The sequence below is a fragment of the Narcine bancroftii genome, chromosome 11 (genome assembly GCF_036971445.1).
Source record: "Narcine bancroftii isolate sNarBan1 chromosome 11, sNarBan1.hap1, whole genome shotgun sequence".
Classification (NCBI taxonomy): domain Eukaryota; kingdom Metazoa; phylum Chordata; class Chondrichthyes; order Torpediniformes; family Narcinidae; genus Narcine; species Narcine bancroftii.
This window is the reverse complement of record NC_091479.1, coordinates 21649722-21675278: the sequence shown is the minus strand read 5'-3', so window position 1 is coordinate 21675278 and position 25557 is coordinate 21649722. Positions and strand designations below refer to the sequence as shown.

Genomic DNA, 25557 nt, shown 5'->3' with positions numbered 1-25557 from the left:
TAATAAAAAAGTTAAAGAGACACAAGATAGATATAATGGAAAATTATAATAGAAGAAATAATATAAAGATAGTGGGCCTTAAGGAAGATGAAGAAGGCAAGAATATGGGAGAATTTATAAAATACTGAATCCCCAGGGTCCTAGGAAGACAAGGATTACAGGAAGAATTGGAAATAGAAAGGGCACATAGAACATTAGCCCCTAAACCACAGCCACAACAAAAACCAAGATCCATTTTAGTAAAATTCCTAAGATATACAACAAGAGAAAATATATTGGAGAAAGCAATGAAGAAAATAAGAGAAGACAAAAAGCCACTGGAATACAAAGGTCAAAAAATTTTTTTCTATCCAGACATAAGTTTTGAACTCCTGAAGAAGAGAAAGGAGTTTAATACAGCAAAAGCGATCCTATGGAAAAAAGGATATAAATTTATGCTAAAGTACCCAGCGGTACTTAAAATAGTTATTCCAGGACAGCAAAACAGACTATTCTCGGATCTGGAGGAAGTACGAAAATTTGCAGAACAACTACAAAACAGACAGAGAGATGAAGACATGTAACGAGAGCAAAAATGACCACGAACTATATGTATGTGTGTGTGTATATATATATATATGTGTGTGTGTGTGTGTGTGTGTGTACATGAGTGTTTCCGTATTTAAAGGAAAATATATAGAGTATAGATAAGAATTAATAAGGGAAAGAAAGGGAAGAGAGGAAGTAAGGAGGGAATTAAGAGAGTGACCTTTGTTATATATGAGAATTGCAGATCTCACATCATTAAATCTTCCATCTACAGCTTCCAAACTGTCAGGGCTCCGACCCCATCTCTGACCCAAGTTCCATAAACAGGACTGCCCTGTTAAGCCCATTGCTTGTCTGCTTCACCCCCCCCCCCCCACCCCACTCCCTGCACAGAACTCATTTCTTCTGACTAGACTCCACCCCCTCTCTCCCTTTGCACTTTCATTCAGGACACCTCTCATGTCCTCCACCGTTTCTATCCAATTCCCTTGTCCCAACTAATTAATCGTTTCCAGTTTCTATACATCCATCCAGCATCAAGGAGGTCTTGGGGCTTTCTGTTTCTTAAACATGGAACCAATGAACTTCCCTACATTAACAATCCAATCTGCTTGACAGAAGTTCTCATTGCACATTCAATGACTTCACTTTTGATCCCTCCAACTTTCCACAGATCAAAGTGGTGCCATGAAATGGGTCCTCGCCAAGTCTGCCTTTTCCTCTTGGCTACGTGGAACAGTTTTTGTTCCAAACCTATTCGAACAGCCCTCCCCAAATATTTATTGCTGCAGCATCCACGCCTCTTCCTGCATTCATGTGAAACTCAACAATTTCATCATCCTACCAACTTTCACTCTGCCCTTAAATTCTCCTGGACAATAATACGAGATGCATATATAATCATAATGTATTTTTTTTCCTATTATACCTTATGTACAGCAAAACTCCTGTTATCTGGAATTCAAGCAACCGGCAACCTCAAGCAAAAACACAGAAAATAAATAAGCAAAAAATATGGAAGTTTAAACTTGGCACGTCTCGCCATTAGTTCGCCAATCTCAAGTATCTGGAAAATTCACTCATCTGGCATCTACCAATCCCCAGAGTTGCCAGATACGAGGCTTTTTACTGCACATCAGAATAAACTCCTATTTGAAGGGCTCAAGCCCGAAATGTTGGTTATGCATCTTTACCACGCTGAATTGCAGGTTTTTACTTCAAATGCCTATCTTTGATACTTTTTCTGGATCTCTCAATCTCTGCCCCAGAAGACGCACCGACTCCTGATTTTACCTCCCCTTACCCTGCCTCCTTTATCAAGCTTTGCACGGGCAGCAACTTTGAGTCCCCTCAGTCAGGTCATTGATATAGAATCTGAATAAGCCAAGGAACCATCTCTACAGCAACCAACAGCCTTCCAGTAATGACATGCTTATATCAACAAACCATTTTCTTTCACTTTAATTTGACCTTCAGTTCATGGCAAATTAATATTTTCAATACCATTAGCTCAACCTTGCTCCACAACTTCTTGCATTGAACTTTGCTGGATGCTTTTACAGATGCAAATATCCTATATCCATTGATCAGCCTAATTCCCTCCTCGAAAATCTTTCAGCTTTGATACACACAATCTTCTTTAAAGTACGCTGACTACATCTATTATCATGGCTTTCTAACTTCATTGCTACTGTGGCAGAGAGTAGAGAGGTGTTTGGGAGATAAATTGGGAAAGGTTTGTTAGAGCAGGTCACACACAAACACTTGAAAACAGAATTTTTGCAAGAGTTTTGTAGAGTGCTCAGAGAATTCAATGATGGACTGCTATTTGCAAAAGGCAACAAGGTCGCAACAGGTTGCTGTGTGGAAGAGCACGTGATCTTTGCAGGAAGGAGCAGAACAGCTTTGCTCTCAGAGTGGGAGGGAGTGAGAGAGAGAGAGAGAGAGAGAGAGAGAGAGAGAGAGAGAGAGAGAGAGAGAGAGAGAGAGAGAAAGAGGAGAGAGACAGAGACTTTGGCTCCAGAGGGACAAGCTGGCAAGCTTTGGAAGACGGCCTGGTCAAAGGAGAGGACTGGCTATCTGGTGTTTTCCTTGGAATAGGAGAAACAGAAAGGAACTCTGTGGTGATCTGAAAGAAAGGTAATCATCTGGAGAACCCTGAAAGGCGGCAGGTTTCATCAGCAAGACACTGGAGTGGCTGCCCCGGAATGAGAAAACTCTCTCTCCAAAAACCAATCAGAACCCTCCTGAGTGGGAACCATTTACCTGTTAAGCACCAAACCCCGGTGAACTTTATTAAAGTTAACTTCATTGCACAGTACAAGAATTGCCTGCAACCAGTGAGATTGGACTGTGAACCACTTTCCTGAATTAACACACACATTACACACACGTGCACTTAGCATTAGAAGGGGGTTAAGTGAGTCAATCGAGATAAGTTAAAGTTTGATTCTATTTTCATGTGCAAAGATAATTAAAAGCAACTTTTGTTTAAGTAACCCTTTGCATTGGTGCATATCTATTGTTGCTGGGTTTTGAGGTCCTCTGGGCTGTTAACAGTACCATGTCTCAAATAATGGATTCTTTGTACTGGCGCTTGTCCTACAACTGCTCAAAGTGGCTGAAAGCACTCTGTCCATATATTCTTCCACTGGGCAGAATTTTCCAACCCCCACAAAAATAAAATAATGCAATACACAACAGTGCTGGACAAACTCAGCAGGTCACGCAACTGCTGAATTAAAGAATACCCAATGTTTCGGGCCCGAGCCATTTGCCAAGGCATGAGCAAAAAGCAGGCAGGCGTCTGAATAAAAAAGGTTGGGGGCAGGAAGAAAAGAGGAAAGGGCAGGGGGAGAAGTACAGGCTAACAGGTAAGAAGTCATAGGTTGGAGGGCAGAAGAGAAGTAACAGAGGAAGGGCTGCAGAGAAAGGAGAGAAGGGATGGAGAGCTTGAGGGAAGGAAACAAGAGGGCTGAAGAAGGCTCCCTTCCACACAAAAACTCTCCAGAAAATAGCCTTTCACCACCTACAACCTTAACCCACCACATCTTTCCCTGCCCACCTTTCTGGGGGGGGGGACACCTCTCCTTCAGTAACTCATTCGTCCACTCAACGCCCCCTCAGTACCCACTCCTATGACCGTAGGAGATGCTACACTTGCGCCCACACCTCCCACCCTCACAACCATTCATGGCCCCAAACACTCCTTCACCTTCACTTGTGAACCTGCAGGGGTTCACATTGTAGCCTCCTCTACACCAGAGAGGCCGGGAAATCGCTTCATTGAATACTTTCGCTCTGTCCACTGTATAACAGAGACCTCCATTTCAACCTTGTTCCCACACCAACGTCATGCACTGCCAAACCGAACCCACAAACTGGAGGAACAACATACTAATACAGTATTCTGCTTGGGAACTCTTCAACCAGATAACATTCACATCGACCTCCAGTTTTCATTACCCCTTCCCCCATCTCTCTCTCTCTATCTCCTTTCCTCCAGCTCCCCAACCCTCTCCCCCATCATTGTTTTTCTTCTGTCCTCCCACCCTTTGGCCTGAGCTCCTCCCCTTGCCCCTTCTTCCCCCCACTTTAAAAAAAAAAATTTGTAAGCCTGCCTGTTTTCTGATGAGAGGTTCAGGCCCAAATCATTGGTTACAAATACCTTTGCTTCCGATTTACGTTGCGTGACCTGCTGAATTTCTCCAGCGCTTTTGTGCACTGCAATGACAGGATCTACAGACTTTCCTGTTTGACTTTCTCTCGATCCTCACATTGGCAAAACATTTCGGGTTAAACTTTTCCTGCACAAAATAAACTAACACATTAGAATGAAAATGTCATATATTATTGAACAGAAAGTTGCTTACAGTGTAGAATCCCAAATTCCTCAGCAATGTTTTCATCAAGATTTCTGCCAGATGAGTATCAGGGTGATTGGCCTGGGAGCCAAACAAGGAGTCGGGGAAGCTACCGTAGCTTTGTCCTGTGGAGGAGGCTTCAGCGTCCGGAGGAGAGCTGTAGCCCAGCAAAGAGGCCACATGAGTGTGGTCCTGTAAACTGGTGAGAATAATGTCCAACTGCATCCTCTGAAGCAACAACAAAAAAAAACAACTAATATTAGATCCAGACACCATGGACGCACATTTGAACACAGCCAAATGTGCCGAAACAGCCACAAGTATTAATTAGGAGCATAACATCTTTTTCTGCTGAAGACAGTGGCCAGAAATATTTAACAGCATGGTCAATTACAGGTACTGCCAAATGCAAAAATAAAACATGCGAGAAGACTCCCTGCAAATGTCATGAATTCAAATACGTTCAAAATATTGGCGCGGCACTTCAAGGACGGCTGGATATTTAAATAAATAAGGAATTCAACTGTGCCCATTTTCAATGGGTTGTTTCTTGTAAAAATTTCTTAATGAAATGAAAGGGGAAATAAAGTCATTGGACTTGACTGTTAACCAAAGCGTACTTGAATGCCAAAATTCAATGGCTTCGGGCTAGTTTTTATTAAAATGACAAGCAACTGAAGAATCAGAGTGAGTCTCAGTAACAACTATTTCTAGATTTCCTCACAGCATTCAGGAAAATCGATCGGCCATTCTAGACCAGTTGCTTTTGCCTTTGAATTAGGTGCTTTTCAGAGGGAAATGTGGACCACCATAGCCCATGCTTCAATGCCAAACTGACCTCATTCTGCAAGTCCTGGTCCTGACCCAGAACCCATTCTGACACAATGCCCCCATTCCAGTTTCCTATTCCTCAAAACGTTAAATAAGATGCCCCGGATCCAACTCACTTTCTCCCACCAATTCTCTAGTCTTCCAAAAGGCAAGGCTCCAACATCCTCTAACCCAGCAAAGGCCCAATCGAGCTTCAGCACCCTGACCAGTACCTTCATTTCCCGACTGCATCTCAAACCCAGCTCGGGGCAGCAGCAACCTTGCTTCTGAAACGATGCAACACCTGGTCAGTTAACACAAAGCCTGAAGGTCAGGGGTGCTGAAGGCTTCCTGATTGTATCGGAGGTTCGGATCTGGCTGCCGATGGTTTGAACAGGGGTCTGTGCGGCTGCGAGGGCGCACTCAGTCTCTGAAGGGACTCTTGTGCTTCTCTCTCTCCTATTGGTAGGGGGAGCCGGGTAAGGCTCATGGTGACTCTTTGCCTTGGGGCGGGCAAAACTTGAAATGTGTCATGTATATTCCACTTTAAATGATAATAAAATTGTTACCTGTCCTTTTGTCAAGCTCTCCCATCGATCAGGACCCTGCGGAAGCAGTGAATGCAGCAGCTCCATTCTTTCTCGCAGAGGTGGAAGTAACATTGTAGCACCCACGGACAGGGTCTCTATAACAGCCTAAAACAGCACGAGCAAAAAAGAGTTTTATTTTCTTGACTTGGAACGAGTTATACTATTAGTATCTTTAACTCTTACAAAAGTAAGAACTTTAAAAAAAAAATACACAATTATCCTGGAAACTAATCCTGAAATAGCCCTGTGTCCAAGTTCTGGAAAGGATACAGTTGATTTACGGTTCTTCCTCAGATCTAGAAAACATTGAGCGCAAGAAGTTTGTCACTCCCAGAAACAATGCTTTTTGATGACATTTACTGTGGTCATGAATATAGAGAACCCTCAGGCTACCAGTGACAAGGACATAAAGAATAAGAGCTCAAAATGGGGTACAATATTGCATTCTGATTATGCAGCCCACAATGGCACTATCCTTGAGAAGCCAGAACTGCAGATGCTGGATCGACAGTGAAGAAAAACAAGCGATAGGACTCAACAGATCAGGTAGCATCCATGGAGAGAAGTGGTCAGTCAACATTTCAGTTCAGGACCTTTTAATGAGACTAAAGGAAGGGGAAATATCAAGCATAAAGTTGGGAAGGGCATGTTTGGTGGTAACAGGAGCAGGTAAAGGAGAGATAGAAATAGTGGAACCATATGAGAGTGGGGATTATATCTAAACCAGGAAAATTCAATGTTCATGCTGTAGTGGTTACAGCACCAGTGATATGGTCCTGAATCCCACACCGTCTGCAAGGAGTTTGTATGTTCTCCCCGTGACCTGCGTGGGCTTCCTCCAGGTGCTCTAGTTTCCACCCACTGTTCAAAAATGTACCAGGGTTTGTAGGTTAATTGGGTGTGTTTGGGCGGCACGGGCTCGTGGGCCAAAAGGACCTGTTATTGTGCTGTGTGTCTAGATTTAAATTTAAAGCCATTGGGTTTGAGGTTACCCAGGAGGAATACATGTTGTTCCTCATTTACATTTAGCCTAATCCTGACAATGGGTGAGGCCAAAGACATCAAGCCTTTGGGGAAAGAGGAGGGGTATTCACATGCTGGCAACCAGGAGCTCCACCTTGGACCACAGACAAATGCTCAGCAAACTGACTGCCCAATCTGCGTTTGGTCTCACGAATGTGATCACACTGAGTGCACTGAATACAGATGATCCAATAGACCAAGAGCATGTGAAACCCTGCATCCCCTGGAAGATAGGTTTAAGGCCATGGTTGGAGAGTGGTAGGAGTTGAGGGGCTGAAAGAGGAAGGGAGATACAGGGACAAGTTTTGTACCTTCTGCTGCCGCAGTGGGGAGTAGAAGAATGGGTAGAGAGGGAAGGATAGACCAGGGAGTCTCAGAGAGAAGGATTCCTGAGAAAAGCTGAAAGGGGTACGAAGGGAAGATGTGGTTGGTGGTGGAATCGCAATGAAGTTGGAGTGTCAAATGTGTAGGGTGGAAAGCAAGGACTCATGGAACTCTATCCTTGTTCTGCCTCAGGGGAGGTGGGGCAAGACCAGCAACATGTGAGATGCAGGTGAGGCCTTTAGAATGCCACTTTTCTTGAACGGTCTTTTGAGACCAGATGCGTGTCAAAACAAGTATAAAGATGACACCTTTCTGAGGACAGACATTTCAGCATTGGAAAGAAGGAAATGTGAAGGAATTATACAGGAAAACCTCTGGTTCTAGTTGCTTGAGATTGCATGTTGCATGATTAGTGGAACTAATGGCAACACGCGCCAATTTTAAACTTGTGTAATTTTTTTAAACCAATTATTTTCCGCAATTTTTTTGCCGGTTGCTTGAATTCCGAATAATACGGGTTTTAGTATAATTACAGTAAAATCCCTGTTATCCAGCACTCAATCAAACAGAAATTCAAACAAGCAGGGCGGGAAAAAAATAAATTGAGGAAATAAAAAAAATTTTAAGAAATAAATAAGAAAAAATAAAGTTTAAATAAAAGTTTAAAATTGTAAATGTTCTCCGAGACAGCACACAACCCCTTGGGAGCAAACATTCAGCCAGCGGAGTGCCCCAGTCCTGATCCACCTGCAGATGTTGGAATAAAGTTTCAATAAACCTGTGTTTGAATAAAATGATGGCGCCCAGGATGAATAGCCGGCTGCTGCTGGGGCAACTCCCTCAAAGTGTCTCCCTATCCCTGCCTGGTAAAAGTCTTTATTATTAAATTATTAGATACATCAGAAAGGCTTTATTTGTAAACTTGGGGGAGGGGGTTCATTATGACGGCGGAACGCTGCTACAGTGCTCACGAATGGGGTTCCAATTTAAAGGAAGGTGCGCCGAGGGTCTGAGCAGGACACTGATGTAGAGGTGAGTAAAGTTGTTAACGTGGAGAAGGTGCACCGAGGGCCTGACCGGAATGCGAAGAGCCAGTTGATACCCCTCACCACTGGGTGACTCTCCCCAAGTGTCTCCCTATCCCTGCCTAGTAAGAGTCGATATCTTTATTAGTAATAAGTACATTAGTAAGGGTTTATCCGTAAATTTTTGGGGGGGGGGGGGGGCGGGGTTTAATTATGAAGGCAGCACGGTTCGCGTGGCAGCTAGCCCAACGCTGTGAGCACCAGTGATCGGGGTTCAAATTTAAATTTTGTAAGTTACGGGAATTACCTGATTAAAAATTATTTTCATATAATTAAAAGACTATAATACTGATTTCCCCCCCCCCCCCATTACTTTACATTGTCTTTTAAATGGTGTATTCTTAATGCAAATACATTAGGCATTGGTAGAGTGAGTCTCATTCAATTGGAAAATTTGCATCCCTGTAGGTTCCGGAATATGGGGATTTTATTGTACATGGAAGGAGTTGGATCCAGGGTCAGAAGAAGCTAGGGAATAGAGTTCTTGGGGGCATGGGGGGGGGGTGTTTAGTATCAGGCAAAAGGGGGCTAAACTGCCAAAGGGGCCAGGCCCAAACCATTGGTCATCTTTTACTTCCTATAGACACTGTGTGATCTGCTGAGTTTCTCCAGCATGTTTGTGCATTGTACTCGACTCCAGCATTTGAATATCTTCAGTTGGACGCACCATCAGTTTCTAATGCCACTGACATGCCCAAATCCAAAAACATTTCCACAGTGCATGTACTGAAGGAATTAAATCCATCAGGTAATAAGAGAGTCAAGCAAGAATGAATACTTATAACAACTCACCTCTTGAATTTCATCTGGCACAGAGGAGTCCATTAATCGGAACAATAGGTTTCGCAATGGTCTAGCCTGTCTCCCAAGGATACTAGTCGCCACACCACCAGCTAGAGCCAGTGCCAGATGGTTGGACAGGAGTTTAAGACAGAGCTTAAGAAAACTGTGATGCTCCCTAATGAAATAAAAAATACTCATTTTAAACTCCGGATGCAGTCATTTAATTCTCATGAAAAACACACAATACTTGCAGAGCTAGAAAGTTAGGATTAGCCATTAAAATTTGCCTTGGACATAATTCACTCCATAACTGTGGAGAAACAGACCAATGGATTCAGAGAACCTTCCAGCTCTTTTAAGTAAATTTGTGCATTTACGGATATAAAAAAAGTCTAATATATTTAAACATAATTTCAAACAGACCATACTGGCAATCCTCAATGATATTTTAGTGTACAGTTTTTTTAATGTCTTAATTTAAGAAGAAATAGGAGCAGGAGTCGGTCATCCGACCCGTCGAGCCTGCTCCGCTATTCAATAAGATCATGGCTGATCTGATCATTGGACTCAGCTCTACCTCCCTGCCTTTTCCCCATGGATATAGAAATCTATCGAACTGAACCGGAAATATGTTTAATGAAGTAGCCTCAACTGCTTCCCGGACAGAGAATTCCACAGATTCTCTACTCTCTGGGAAAAAGAGTTTTTCCTCATCCCCGTCTTAAATCTACTCCCCTGAATCTTGAGCTGAGTCCCCTCGTTCTGGTTTCGCTACCAGTGAAAACAATTTTGTGTGTTTTTATAAGGTCTCCTCTCACTCTTCTGAATTCGAGTGAGTATAATCCCAGGCAATTTCGTCTCTCCTCCTATGTCAACCCCCTCATCCATTAAAGTAACAAATAACAAAGCTACATATGGTATCTGTGTTTTAACACGATGTACTCTGCTCAAGACCTAATAGTTCCATTGCGGAAATACAAAAGAAGAGGGCATACCACAACTTCAATGAACTTTCTCTAAGCACCAACATTTTGGAATAATTGATGGCCTGATTAACGTTAGGAACACATCTCTGTACTTCGTGTTTATTAAATGATGTTTTAGCCTACATAGTGCATTTCTCAAAGTCACAACAGTGTGTAAAGATGTATTTGCTTTCCAGCACTTCAATAAATGCATGACTATGCAATAATATGACAGTGTGATAGTTAACATTCTGTTAGAAGTACAACACAGGTTGGCAAGGGGATGAAGAAGGGATTTTGCACACTTGCCTTCATTAGTCAGTGCATCGAGTGCAAGAGTTAGGACATCCAAGTTACAATTATACAAGCTGATAGGGTCAGACCTTATTTGAAGTACTGTTCGCAGTTTTGACTGGCTAGCTATAGCAAGGGCGTCATTAAGCAGGAAGGGAGGCAGAAAAAGATTCACAAAGGATGTTGCCTGGACAAAAGAGTTAAGTATAGGAGTGGCTGGATTGGATTCTTGACTCAAAGACCCCAGTCAGTCTTGATATGCAGCAAAATCTCAAGCCCCAACGCACTGAGCACTGGCACAACTGATGTGCCAGCTCACAGAGTGGAGGTCAAGAAACTCTTAAAATGGCGTGAGACCAGCAACCTGAGTCTTAATGTGGACGACAAAGGAGACAAATGTGGACTTCAGGAGAAAGAAGGTCAACATCATTTAACATCAATGATTCCCCGTCATAGAGAGGGTGGAGAGCACAAAGTTCCTCAGTGTGCATATAAAATACAGCCAAAGGAGACAAATGTGGACTTCAGGAGAAAGAAGGTCAACATCATTTAACATCAATGATTCCCCGTCATAGAGAGGGTGGAGAGCACAAAGTTCCTCAATGTGCATATAAAATACAGCCTATCCTGGACCCTCATCACCTCCTCAGTACTCAGGAAGGCACAGAAGCTCCTACACATCCTAAGAAGGTTGCGGTGGGGCAGATACCAGCCCTCATCTTCACAATGTTTTTGCAGAAAGACAATTGAGAGTCTCCTCTCTGGTGTGGTATGGTAGCTGCAAAACATCAGATTGGAAGTTAATGCAACCGAGAAGATCGTTGGAGGCCTCCTTTTCCTCTGTTGACGACAATCACTGAGAATTTTGCTTAAATGGGGCTCGAAGAATTAGTGAGGATCCCTACCATCTATAAACACAGGATCTCTGACCTACTAAGGAAGGAGGAATATCAAAATCAGGATGGTCAGGCTGGGAAATAACTTCTTCCCGTAGGCTACGAGATAGACAAACTGCATCCTGTAACCTTGAGTCTCTTACTCATTTCATTTATAAATTATTCCAAAATATTTATAGTGTGTGTGTATACACACTATACATATAAAATATATACATATGTTTATATATGTACATGTTTTATATAGTGTATAGACAACAGACTCGCCAAGGCAAATAGCGCCTTTGGAAAACTACACAAAAGAGTCTGGAAAAACAACCAACTGAAAAACCTCACAAAGATTAGCGCATACAGAGCCGTTTTCATACCCACACTCCTGTTCGGCTCCGAATCATGGGTCCTCTACCGGCATCACCGACGGCTCCTAGAACGCTTCCACCAGCATTGTCTCCGCTCCATCCTCAACATTCATTGGAGCGACTTCATCCCCAACATCGAAGTACTCGAGATGGCAGAGGCCGACAGCATCGAATCCACGCTGCTGAAGATCAAACTGCGCTGGGTAGGTCACGTCTCCAGAATGGAGGACCATCGCCTTCCCAAGATCGTGTTATATGGCGAGCTCTCCACTGGCCACCGAGACAGAGGTGCACCAAAGAAGAGGTACAGGACTGCCTAAAGAAATCTCTTAGTGCCTGCCCCATTGATCACCGCCAGTGGGCTGATATCGCCTCAAACCGTGCGTCTTGGCGCCTCAGTCTCCTTTGAAGAAGACCGCAGAGCCCATCTCACTGACAAAAGACAAAGGAGGAAAACCCAACACCCAACCCCAACCCACCAATTTTCCCCTGCAACTGTGTCTGCCTGTCCCGCATCGGACTTGTCAGCCACAAACGAGCCTGCAGCTGACGTGGTCATTACCCCTCCATAAATCTTCGTCCGCAAAGCCAAGCCAAAGAAAGAAGAAGAAATACATATATTAAAAATTATATGCTAATGTATTATGCGTTTGTGTGTGTGCATGTGGTACAAGAAACACTGCTTCATTTAGTTGTACATGTACAGTCAGATGATAATAAACTTGAACTTCATTGACTGGGACTTTACTCCCTGTAGTGCAAGAGACTGAAAGGTGACCTCAGAGGTTTATAAAATAATTAGCACCGAGATAAGGTGTATTGAGAAGGGCTGTGGTTGTCATGGGACAGCACTGCCAACTACTTGCTTGGAAGACACGCCACCTTCCAATCAAGGTTTGGCACCACCCCAACCATTAGTGCAAACCTTGCTAGTAGCTAATTTAAATTCCTCTGTACTTGGCCTTGGGCCATTCGCCATTTTTTATCAGCTTAACCTTGCTGGCACTGAACCATTGTACCCTGTGAACGACCTGGACTGGACCTCCCCCCCCCCAGCACTATAAAAGGCTCAATTCTTTCTCTTTGCCATCTTGGGATCACCCTGTTTCACTCCAGGCCTAGAATCGTGGAACTGTGTTGGAGAAATTGTTGGTAATGTGTGCAGTCTGATAGGATTGAGAGTGTGTTTAGTTAGTGTCCCTAGTAGAATAGAGCCGTGCCTGCACTGAGTCACAGGTATCGTTTTTTAAAATTATTGTATGTACTCAGTTTGCACTGAGGTGGGGGTGTCTGTGTGTGTTTTTCATCCCCACTGCAATTTTTCCACGTTCGTTATTAATTATCCGTGTTTTTTTGCCGATCAGACTTATCCCACGATCACTTTAAAGTGTATGTGTGTGTGTGGCCATTTTCCCACATTGGCCATTTCCCAAATAAAATCCTTTACTACCAAAACTGTGTCCAGAGTCCTTGCTTTGGAGACCTACCGAATTGGTTTCCTCACTTACAACACATGTTAAAGAGACACAGTCTTAGAAATAGATCTGAAGAACAAATTTCTCCCCACAAGATGAGGTAGACATCAAAAGGTGGCAAAGGAAATGGGTAGAGGAGGCAGTTACAATGGTTAAAAGGCATTTAGATAGGCACATGGATGGAAAAGATTCAGAGGGATACAGGCCTAACACACTCAGGTAGGCAATTTGGCCTGTATGAACAAGTTGGGCAAAGGGGCCTGTTTTCTTGCTGTACAACTCGATGACTCTAATATTAACATACTCATCCCAAAATTATGGTGAATTCAAGAACCAAAACAGTCAACTTGCCAATATCTCCCAACAATTTGACACCAGACATTATGACAACCAATCCTACCTGGATGACGGGAAAGGGAGAGGTGGAACTTCACTGTTGATGCCATCACAGTACCATTCGAGAAATGATCGTAAGTGGGAGAAAGTGCTTTCTTCTAAATCTACACAGTAAGGTCTATGCCATGCAACCACTTGCCTGTCACAACAAAATTAAAGCAGAGATTTTTTAAAAAATCAGTCAAAGCATTAGCCGAAGGAACTCTTGAAGCAAATTTATAAAATCATTCTAACCTGTCCCTTGGCAATGCTGTCCAAGCTAGGCTATGTGAAGTTCCTGCAGAGATCTGCTGACATGCAACACCATCCAAAGCGATCACTTTTTTGGGTTTGGTGATTGGACCAGTCGAGTTTCCCTGACCACATTGTCCCATAGAATTGTTACCCCAAGCATAAACCTCATTATCTGGAAATAAAATGAGAAAACACAACTTCATGAAAAATTAAACTACATTAACATTAAAATATTTCACATCATTCCCTACTAAAATGCCATAAATCTGATCAATATAAAAATGCAAAACTAAAAACAAAAATGTGTATTCTCAATTAGGGGTTGGTCAGTTGAAACTGAGGAACGAATGAACTACTGAGAGGCTTGTAAGTCACTAGATTTCTCTACTCCAGCATTTATAGGTTTGTGGATATTAACTGTTAACAAGTTTAGTGCAATTGGATCAAAAAAGTGTCCAATCCAAATGCAGTATATTTGGAAGTGCCCCTTGTGGAGAAAGATTTAATAATGATCCACAGGATATATTGTACCTACCTACATACCACATCACTGATTTGTAAACTGGAAAGTAATTAATTGCCACATGATCTCTCTCTCATCAACCCAATATCACTAATAAACACTGGGGACACAGACAACAATTGGCTATTTAATAAATTGAAAGAGTAGCCCTGATTTTGTGAGTGGAATCCACTGCTCATGTTCACCATTAAAGGGTGTTAGTATAGAGCAGTGACCTTTTCTAAATCCAGAAAATTATCCTTGCCGGTCATGATTCTTGAAACCACGCACTGAGGGACTGTGCAGTAACAGGGCCTCCTCACAAGATGCTACTGAGTCACGTGGATAGGCATCATTCTCTGATAAAAATGCCTCCCGTCAACCACCTCTGTAAATCTTTACCTGATGAAAGGTCCTCATCAGTCAAGCCTTTGTATGTGCAATAATTTAAAATTATTAAATCTTAATAATTCAAAATTATAGTTTTGTAACTGGAAAATTGCTTCATAGCTCCAGTGACCAGGATTCAATCCTGATCTCGTGATCTGACTGCATGGAGTTTGTACATTTTCCCTATGACTACATGCCCTTCCTTTGGATGTTCCAGTTTCCTCCTTCATTCCGAAAATATGCGGATTGGCAAGTTAATTGGTCACTGAAAATTGCAATTAGTGTATGGGTGAGTGGTGGGGGAAAGCTGATAGTAATGTGGAAAGAATACAATGGGTCTTGTAAAATTGGTGCAAGATGCTCAGCACGGACTCAGTGGTCCAAATGACCTATTTCTCTCACTTCATTCTTGGTCGTCATTTAAATACCCTGAATAACACGGTTTTGAACTGCTCAAGTTTTGATATAATGCAGTTTGAAATTTCTGACCCACAGTTTTAAATTTCCAACGTTAAAGTTTCATTGCTGTTTCTATTTAAACCACCTCATAAATTGCAAGACTCCAGTTTAAAATATTTGAAATAGAGGCGCGGAGCTGTAAAATAGAGTAAAGTGGCTGCATTGAAAGTTATTGCTGTCCCCCGCGGTGATCGGGCTCCCTGCACTGTCCCCCGCGGTGATCGGGCTCCCTGCACTGTCCCCCGCCGTGATCAGGCTCCCTGCACTGTCCCCCGCCGTGATCGGGCTCCCTGCACTGTCCCCCGCCGTGATCGGGCTCCCTGCACTGTCCCCCGCCGTGATCAGGCTCCCTGCAGGGTCCCCCGCAGCACGCTACCGTACACTGACGCAAATTTTTTTCTTGTCTCGGTTCTGATGTGGCAGACCAGCAAGTTTCCAAACAATAACACCAGTTTGTATCGAGAGGAATCCCTGGAATTTGCTCACGCAGTCAGTTAGGGAACAGTGAGCGTGCAAAAAAAAATGGTTGGCAGTGGTTCTTATCTAACTTTTGGAAGTCTCATGTGGGTGATTTTTTTTTTAAAGAAAATATTTGTCTAATGTTCACTTATTGCCAATACAGAAGATTAGATTAATCATTTTTCAGTTTTATATATCCCTTTAAAAATTTTATGCACATATTTGCACAAGAGTTCTAGGTAAAAGAATAAATACTGTAATTATAGGATTGGAACATATTACATTAAAGTACATTGTAATTATGTTTTGAACAATGTGGTTTCCATAACACTGAACTTCTCTGGAACATATTAACCATGTTATACAAGGTATCCCTGTAATTAAAACTGCAGCAATTAAAAAGTGCAACTTTCTTCTTAAAATCTCTCAGAGTTTGGGGGTCTTGCGCTGGGTCTCTTGTGCAAGATATGAGCAGATTGCCCACTCTTGTGAAGGAGAACTCCAGGAGCCTCCTGTTCCTCCCTTGGGTTCAGTCTCCTGTACTCAGCTGACATTTGTGTGTGAATTCGGAACTTGCCATCAAAGTCCAGGCCAACTGGAGCTTCACTGATTAGCCTTTCATCATAATCTGTTAAAACTTGATATACAAATTCCTTTGATGTTCCTACAGAGATAAACTGAATTCTAAATAACCCACATGCTGCTATTTCACACCTGCAACTCACATGCATGTTTCAGGAAGTTTAGGTTACATTTCCCCTTAATTGAATTACCGACTGCTTACCAGAGAATTGAAACATTTGATGAAGATTTTTCATATGGCACTTCAGAAAATTTAACCATCAAGGATTCATTTCACCGTAAATAGCAACTTTTTACTCTCCTTCCATCCAGTAGATGCTACAGGAGCCTTTGCTCTCGAACCAGCACGGTCAAGAAGAGCTTTTTTCCCCCGAGATTGTGACCTTGCTGAACCTTAAATCCCAACGCCAAGTGGTACTGAGTGAGAATTGTTTGCTTGCTGAAGGCACTTGTCTCTATTCAAGCATAGTTATGTGCATAGAGCACTATTTTTTTTTTAAACTTCTGGTTGGATGCCAAATGTATTTCATTGGGCTTTGCATTGTACTTTGGCACAATGAGAATAAAGTTGAGTCTAATCTTCTGATAATATTGGAGGGAAGCACAGTTTCTCAGCCAAGTGAAACAAAAGTTACACAAACTTCTTTTGTGGAGCACAGAAGAGGATGGCTGATGGTTTCAACAACAGTGAAACCCCTGATATCTGGCACCTACGTGGTTTGGTAGTTTTTCGGTTGCTTACACTGCCTAACTAACACACCTACATTAGAATAAATAGTTTAAAGGGCAGAAAATACTAAACTTACACTGAGAAAACCTCACTTGCTGGAATATATAAACAAAACATTCTTTGAAAACATTTAACCGTCGCTGCATCTGCAGGTTCCTCCTCCTCCACGGAGCCACCCAAAAGACGAACAATAGCATTTTAGATAATTAACCCCCTCTCCCCCAAGTTTATAGATAAAGCCTTACAAATATATTTAAAAATATACCAGTAAAGACTTATTAAGCAGGGACACTAAGATGGCAAGTAGCATCAATCAGCTCTTCAACCAGGTCAACGCCATTTTATTCCAACAACTTTATTCAAAGCACAACCAAGGCACTCGCTGGCTGAATATTTGCTCCCATCTTCACTAAAGGTTTATGTGTTATTTTAGAGATCATTTACTTTAATAATTTTAAACATTTATTTAAATGTTTATTTATTCTTATTAATTTCTATTTATTTATTTATTTTCCTCATTTTTTTTTTGCAGGTTGCTTGAATTCTGGATAACAGATTTAATTGTACAAGTACTCCCCAACTTACGACTGTAATTGGACTGAAGAATCGGTCATATCTTGAAATGGACAAGTCGGAATTTTGTCCATGCACGTGGAGTACCGAAGTCTTAAAGCAAAGTATTTTTTTTTAAATCAAATCTTTTTTAAACCGTAGATTTGATGTTAACCACTTAAAGCTTCCTGAATGTGTCGATCAACCTTGACAAATTTTTCCACATTTTGGTCCATGCTCACCTTGTTAGTCGGTGTCCTGAGGTCCAGAGGCTGGGTGCGGCCACGTTGATTTCTGTGCACATGTGCGAGTCTTTGGTTGGCGCATGCGCGGGAGTTAAGCGCCCTAGTGATATTGAATTCACGCCCTTAACACACTCGCATGAGCCAACCAAACTCCAATATGCGAACCCACTGTGCATGCACCAACTGAAGACTCACGCATGTGCACAGGAATCAAGATGGCCACGCCCAGGCTTCAGACCCCAACTAACAAGAAAAGTATGCACACTATGGCTCTTACATGCCCTGTATCCCAGTTATAGTGTGTCAAATACAACGTAATTAGTATAAATTATTATTATTTTTCTTTTTTAAAAAATCTCAGTCATATGTACATCGCATAGGTTGCATGTCGGGGAGTACCCAACAATTTAAGTTCTCGTTATGTCATCCAAAAATCAAAACAATGACTACAGTTCCAGAGATACTGTGGCATCATCTAGCTTCCCACAAATTGAAACAGAAGTAAGTTTTACAAATCTCATCATTAATTTCTTCTTACCGTGTGAAAGAGCCAAACAATGGCTATCGCCTATTGAGAGGTCAACTATTCTTGTGGTAGCCAATTCCTCAACAAGTTTAGGTCTCAAAGCAGTAGCCTCTGAAGAGCCACATCCAAGACAAGCCCCACAGCCCCAAGCATACACCTAAAAGGTCAAATACGGTAAACATTACACCATGGCAACATTAATTCAGACACATTTTCCTACAGTACAAAATCTTCTAGTTATCTATAACACCAGCCCTTTGGAGTCCAGCCTTTCATCATATATACTCCAGACTGGATCCACGGGTAAACCTTTACAGAATTAAAGTACTTATTTGGGTATAAAACCGGGACATGGAATATTTGCGCTTATTGGTAGTCCTGGAAAACCGGAACACGGAGTCCAAAGCATTAAAAGATGGGCCTCCATAAGCACCCTCATAAATCTGACAAACAAATTAGGATGATGCTTAATATGTTGTTATATTGCTCGAGTTTTCTTTGCTCCAGAGCAGAAAGGAATGTTCATGCCTACTTTGTTGCTACCTACCTTATAAATTATGGCTGTAAGCACGTCAAAAAGATAATGGGGAAATTAAATGGAAAACAAGAGGTGACCATCTGTTCAGGTACTCATCATTAGAAATTCAATAAACTAGAAAAAAAACTTCTGGCGTTTGGTACGCTAACAATAAATTCACTGTTAGAAAAGATAAAGAACACAATTCCTTTAAGCGCGATGGGGAGAAACAACCACTGGAGCGCAGAAGAGGGAAATGCCAAATTGATTAAGTTCTGCGCAAGAGCAAAACAGGCTTTATTTTGGGGAAGGAACTGCAATGTATTGATTGTAGCGATGCTTTCAGAACACCAGACAAATGCACCATAGGAATTTGATGAATGGGATTCTGCAAGAATAAATGTATTTTTCACAAAGTTTCATCTATTCCTAAACTTCACGCACATTCTTGCACACAGACTATAAAAAAAAATCCCAAATTCTTAGTATTTCTTTTTCAGCTTCCTGTCCCAAATCTGCTCTCAAGGCAGAGACTGAATTAGACGTACAACAAGGTAACAAGCCCTTCTGGTCCACGAACCCATGCCTCCCAAATACACCAACCTACAACCTCTGCATGTTTTAGAGGGTGGAAGGAAACCCATGTAGACGAGGGGAAAATGTACAGACTCCTTAAAGACAGCGTCGGAGTAGAAACCAGGTTGTTGGCGCTGCAATAGTGTTGCATTAACTGCTATGCTAACTGTTGGGCCTCAACATTCTTTCTGTACTTCAAACAACTCAGTGGACTTTCCTCTCCCTCCACATTAGAACTGATCATCGAAACATGGCTTCTCTGGGCCTTTTCAGACTCACTCTTCCAACTAAGCCAAGTTTTGCAAACCTCAGGGATTTAGCCTTCAATGTAATTCCAAGCCCACTAATATAATTGATTCCTTCGTGCTTTCCAAAATGGCATAGCAGGTTATTCAATTCAAGGACAGTGAGGTTGGGAACAAATGCTGGCCTTGTCAACAAAGCCCAAATCTGCCAAGGCGAATGCACAAAAATAAAACCACCTAAACCACTGGCAAAGTCACTCCATGACTTTCCCTTCCAAAAGGCCAGAGACTCGAATGAAAATCAGAGTAAACGACCACAAAACAGGTCATTTTATAGGAAATTTTGAATAGTTAAGGATAGTTAAGAGCAGAAAGGATAAATTGACACCGAAAATTTAAGGCACAAATAAACTTGTAACGATGAATGAAAAATCAATCCAAAAACTGACCAGAAAATAAAACAATACGGGGCAGCGCAGTTGGCGTGTAGCGGTTAGCGCAGCGCCAGCAATTGGGACCAGGGTTCAAATCCTGCACTGTGTGTAAGGAGTTTGCGCATTCTCCCCGTGACTGTGTGGGTTTCTCCAGGGGCTCCGGTTTCCTCCCACCGTTCAAAACGTACCGGGGGTGTGTGTCAATTGGGCAGCACGGACTCATGGGCCGAAATGGCCTGTTAGCATGCTGTATGTTTAAATAAATTCAAATAAGGCGGTGGCAATGGGGGGAAAAAAAATGAAGGCAGGAGAAGGTAAATAAAATCTAAACTTTAAGAAAAACAATGTAAGAGCAATTTAGAAAATTAAATAGCAATAAAACAAGCAGAGAATATTACATGAAGAGAAGTAACTATGCATAAGTTGCAAACAACAAAAAGGTTATCAGGGCTGATTCCAGAAATGAGGGAGTTAGCCTATAAGAGATCTAGTCGCCTGGGATTGCACTCGCTAGAGTTTAAAAGAATGAGAGGGGATCTTTTAAAAACACAAACATTTGTGAAAGGCATAGGTAAAATAGAGGTAGGTAAGCTGTTTCCATTGGTGGGGAGACCAGGATAGTAGATGAGGAGGAACTGCTTTTCCCAGAGGGTGGTGAATCCGTGGAATTTGCAGCCCACTGAAGCAATGGTGGCCACCTCAGTAAATATATTAAAGACAAGGTTGAATAGATTTTTACATAGATGGGGAATTAAGGGGATATGGGGATATAGGTGGAGATAAGCTTCTCATCAGATCAGCCATGATCTTACTGGATGGCACCGCAGGCTTTACAGGCTGGATAGCGAACTCCAGTGCCTATTTCTTCTGTTCTTATCATTGGATTGAATTTATTTCAAAGAGTTTAGTTCAGGACTAACATCATCCCAAGAAAGACATTAGCCACATTTCAACATGCTGAAATCACCATTTATCAAATTCTTTATCATCTCAATACTCATCAATATCTGTATACTTGGGACAGGAAGACACAGATTCTACCGTACCATATTATCCATCTTCCAAAGATAAAGGTTATGCTTCTTAACACAGATCATTTTAGAACCACATTGGCACTCACCATATCCTATAAAACCACTGCTATCTGGCATCTTTGGGGATTGATAAGATGCCGGATATGAATTTTCCGGTTGCTTGAGACTGCGTGTTGAGTGACTGGCGAACTAACAGTGAGGCATGCCAATGTTCAATGTACGAAATTTTTATTTATTTATTTCCCACAATTTTTTTTGGTTGCTTGAGGCTTCCACTTGCTTGAATTCCAGATAACAGGAGTTTTACCTTACATACTCTTTCAAAAAGCAAAATATATCTACAATAAAAAAGATTATTCAAATGAACTAACCTGGCCCGTTGATGTCAAAGCAAGTGAAGATTGGCTTCCAGCACACACTTTACGAATAAACATTCCTTGCAAGGCTTCAATCACCTTGGGTTTATAAACTCTGTTGGTATCACCATGACCAAGTTTGCCTTGCAAGATAAATCAGATAAACAATTACCAAGACAATCTGCAGATACATGGAATATATTGGGCAATGTTATCTTTCACATAGTAATCTATTGAGTCAAAGACACAGAAAGACAGCCCACTTTTATAATGGGAAAGAAGGGAATTAATTAACAAATAGCAGTAGGTGGCGTTCATCTCCATCCCAGGACTGCCCCCCACCCCCCCCCCCAATCACCACTGTTGTTTCATTAAAATTTTCCTATTTCCTAAATAATTAACTAAATATAATCTACTTTTGTGATTTCCTGTCACATTTTAAGTCTACTTCAAGCATACAAAAAAACATGTCATCGACAATTAATTTTCTGCATTCACACTTCGCCCACAGGAAAAAGAATCTCGGGGTGGTTCGTGATGTCATGTATGTAGTCTGACAATAAATCTGGAAAAAAAATGAAAGTTTCCCTGCTGATCTTGGCGACGAGGCATGGTGACAGATTTCACCAGGACCTTGCAATCAGGGTAACTGAAATTCATCAATGCTGGCCAACTATCATTGGACACTGACATGAGAGGCATCAGATGCTGAGTACAAACGAAAATGAGCGGCAAAACATTTTTAGGTCAGTTGAATTAGCGCAATGTGCCAGCATCATTATGCGATATCTGGTAAATTCAATAGAAGTCAATTTAATGTTTCTCCAACTTCCTAAGTGATCCAGCAAATCTGAAATTATCTTCATGTTCAGCTTTAAATTGTCTCTTATCATCCCCATTTTTTCTCCAGGAAACAAACTTTTTGAAGAAAAATGGTTGTCCAGTGTAATTTGAGGCTGTGTGGGTGTCATTTGAGTTACTGAGCATCTTTGTAGTTGCCAAACACTAGCACATAGAAACACCAGGAAATGTGATTCACGTCAATTATAAAAGATTTTGAAAGATATGAATTAGTAGGATTAGCCCAGAATGCCAACAACTTGGGCCAAAGATCATGTTCATGATGCATGAACATGACTCCAGTTATGAACTCATAGCTCAAAATGGCACCGAAGATCCTGATATCGGGACAAAGCTATGTTATTAATTGATCTAAAATAATAGAACCTTGCAATTGAAATGCAGACATTTAAAATTTCAACCAGATACTTAGAATTGTATATGAAATGTAACCAGCCACTAAGTCATGATGAGGAATTGGACTTTAAGGAATAAGGAGAAACACAGGGATTTCTGAAAGTGGCCGCACAAGACGGTGAAGGTGGCATGTGAATATTAGCCCCTCGCCCTCATTAGCCAGGGCACAGAATATGACAGTATTGAGGTAAACCATCAGCTAAGGTTATGTAGATTTTCTTGTCACCACACCATAGGAAAGAAGTGATTGCACAGGAGAGGGTGTAGAGAAGATTCTCCAACATACTGTCATGGATGCAACATTTTAGTCGAGAGAGATTAGATGGGCTGGATTGGTTTTCCTTAGAACAGAAGAGGGAGCTGACAAAAATATACAAATTATAGATACAAGAGAATTGGAAGGAAACTTTCCTCCATAACAGAGGCAAAAGGTTTAGTCTAAGGTGAAGAGAGGATAAGAAGAACTTCTCACTCCGGGTGTGGTCGGAATCCAGAACACATTGCAAGTACCCTCACATTTTCTAAGTTCCTACAACTTCCAATTCATAGAAGAATATAGACAGTAAATGTAACTAGTAAATATCAATACTAATTTTGATTGGCATGGCCGGCCAATGGATCTGCTTCTGTACAGTATTGCTGACTAACAAGCATCTATTAAAAAATGTTTATCAACTGTATGTTGCGATAGGAGTTAACAATAAAGTACGTGGTCATGTGCAATACACATTTGTTGGAGAAACTCAGGAGATCATGCAACATCTAGAGGAAGTAAAGGTAACAAATGTATGCCTGACTAAGGGTCCAAGTCTGAAACGTTATTTACCCTTCCGATGGATGGTGCATGTCCTGGTGAGTTCCTCAAGCACATGGCAAAAGAATGCAAGTTTATTGCAGGAGGACTATTACTTACCATTGTCACCTCCTCCAAAAGACCAGGCTGTCCTTCCATCTTTAGATAATGCAATGGTGTGTGAACTTCCACAAGATACTTCACCTACGTTGCTTATATCCTTCACCAACGTGGGGATGTTACGGCTATTGCTATCACCATGGCCTATTGAAAAGTAACAATTAATGACATTCTTTAAAAAAAATTGCATTTGTCGTTCAAATTAAAAGAATAGAGTTTCCATATTCCAACGCAACTACTGAATTTTCCAAAATTATTGGGAAACCACTGGACTTGAAGTGTGGGGAACTCAGTAAACAATGGAAATCCAGAGGTTATATTACTAGAAAAGTGAGCATACCTGCAAGATCTGTGGTTTGCTTGCATCTTCTCAAAAACAATTAATCTCAGCAACTGCTACACATCTTAAATAATAATAAAAATGTTTTGATAGATCACATAATGATTGTGCATTTAAGTCTGGGCAGTTGAAGTAGTGATCAAGGCGTAACTATATTACACAGACATTACAAAGAGTATTTCAGTAACAGGTAAGGATGAAATCAGTGCAGTATTAGTTAATGATCAAGAGATGACCAAATAACATTGATGGTGAAAACAGAACCCAAACCGACTTCTGGTTAAATGTGACACAAAAGTCGTAGATGAAAGAGGAGAACGTGGGTAATAAAATGAGTAAAACACAAAATGATTAACATATAACCAAAATGTTGACTATATTATTTGCAGGAGGTCTCCAAAGATATTAATCTGCCGATTTATTTGATGGATATGAACTCAAAAAGGCTGGAGTATCGTTTCAATATTCAAAAATGAGAACTGAAAAGATCATTTAAGGTCTGGTAGCCTATCAGCTATATTGGGAATATGAGCGCATCCCACAGGATGCTATAAATACATATGCCAAAAGCATCAATGTGAACAGTCAGTGGAGTTATAAAAAAATCTTCCAAACGCACATACCTTTTTGTGAGGTAGTAGCCTGCAATGCAGGGCAAGAACAAGTCCAATTGGTCTAGTGGGTTTAGTTTATCTGCCGTTTAAAAAGATGGTCCTCGCATCGGGATTTTTCTGAACAGTAGAAAATGATTGCCACGCGAAATAAAATGGCTCCGGTCTGGAGACCAAAAATCACACGAGAGCACGTGAAGACGAAAAATTCCAGATGCTTTAACTTTGAAATGAAAAGAGCAGTGGAAGAACCCAGCCAGTCAAGCAGAACAAGAGGAATCTGCCCCCAACTCAAAATGTCAACTGCTTTTTTTTTTGAAAAATCTTCATCAATGCTGATCAACTTGAGTTCATCCAGTATTTCCGATTTATCAGACATGAAAATGCCAAAATGACCTTCAGTGGAAGGCCCCACCAAATTTTACTGGCGGAGTTATGTCCAACGTTCCTGTACATGTGATATGTGGCAACTTACGTGCAGGGAGAATCAATGTTTTCCACGTCAACAAGATGAGACGAGCAGGCAAATGGGAGGTGTCAATGTTTCAGCTTGACACAGTGCACCAGGACTTTTTTGTAATGTGAATCTCTGCCGTTGTTTGGATCTCTTCACCACGTCTTTCTCTACCATCCAATGGCAAGTGTTGCATATACCACGATTACAGGGAAAAAGGGAAAGTAGTGGAGGTAGTGCATGTGAAGGCTCCATTAACTATGGCAAAGTGGAAACACATTTCTAGAAAGAGGACATTTCAGAAGTTCTAACACAGAAAACCAATGTAGTCCCGATGCAGGGTTTCAACGCCCATTACTTTTGTTTCCACAGATGTTGTGTGAACTGCGTGCTCTTCCCGAAATTTATTTTTAAGACAAGGAATACGTGGCCTGTCTGAAAGTATGCATGCAGTAATACAGTGGCCGTCCAATTTTGCACAACTTTTCATGAGGCTCAAGGTTCACCCTCTTCTGTATAATTCAAGGTTTCTAATGACACTCCAACCACCTGTCCACCCATAAATTAGTGCAGGTATTGATGTCCTGCCCTGGAGGAAAATGAGTTACCCTGAAGCAACACACACCACTGCTCTCTGCAAGACCATTCATGCTTTTGCCTCTGCCATGCTTGCTGTTATTTATCTGCCAGCCAAACCAACCTGCTCTTGCTCATAGCGAGATGTTGCAGATCAGGACCAGAATATTCAGG

The 25557-nt window shown here is 41.6% G+C and overlaps 1 protein-coding gene across 9 annotated transcripts in view; it reads right to left on the bottom strand.

Moving 5' to 3' along the window:
* herc1 (HECT and RLD domain containing E3 ubiquitin protein ligase family member 1) overlaps positions 1-25557 on the bottom strand; it is a 221413-nt gene that overhangs the window by 163941 nt on the left and 31915 nt on the right. For all 9 annotated transcript variants that reach the window (XM_069902884.1, XM_069902890.1, XM_069902891.1 and 6 more), the window contains exons 7-14: positions 23403-23546; positions 21248-21375; positions 18083-18227; positions 13626-13797; positions 13396-13530; positions 9016-9181; positions 5771-5896; positions 4401-4619 (exon numbers count right to left, since the gene is read on the bottom strand). In XM_069902884.1, coding sequence (XP_069758985.1) covers positions 4401-4619; positions 5771-5896; positions 9016-9181; positions 13396-13530; positions 13626-13797; positions 18083-18227; positions 21248-21375; positions 23403-23546 — 1235 coding nt within the window. The remainder of the gene's footprint in view (positions 1-4400; positions 4620-5770; positions 5897-9015; positions 9182-13395; positions 13531-13625; positions 13798-18082; positions 18228-21247; positions 21376-23402; positions 23547-25557) is intronic.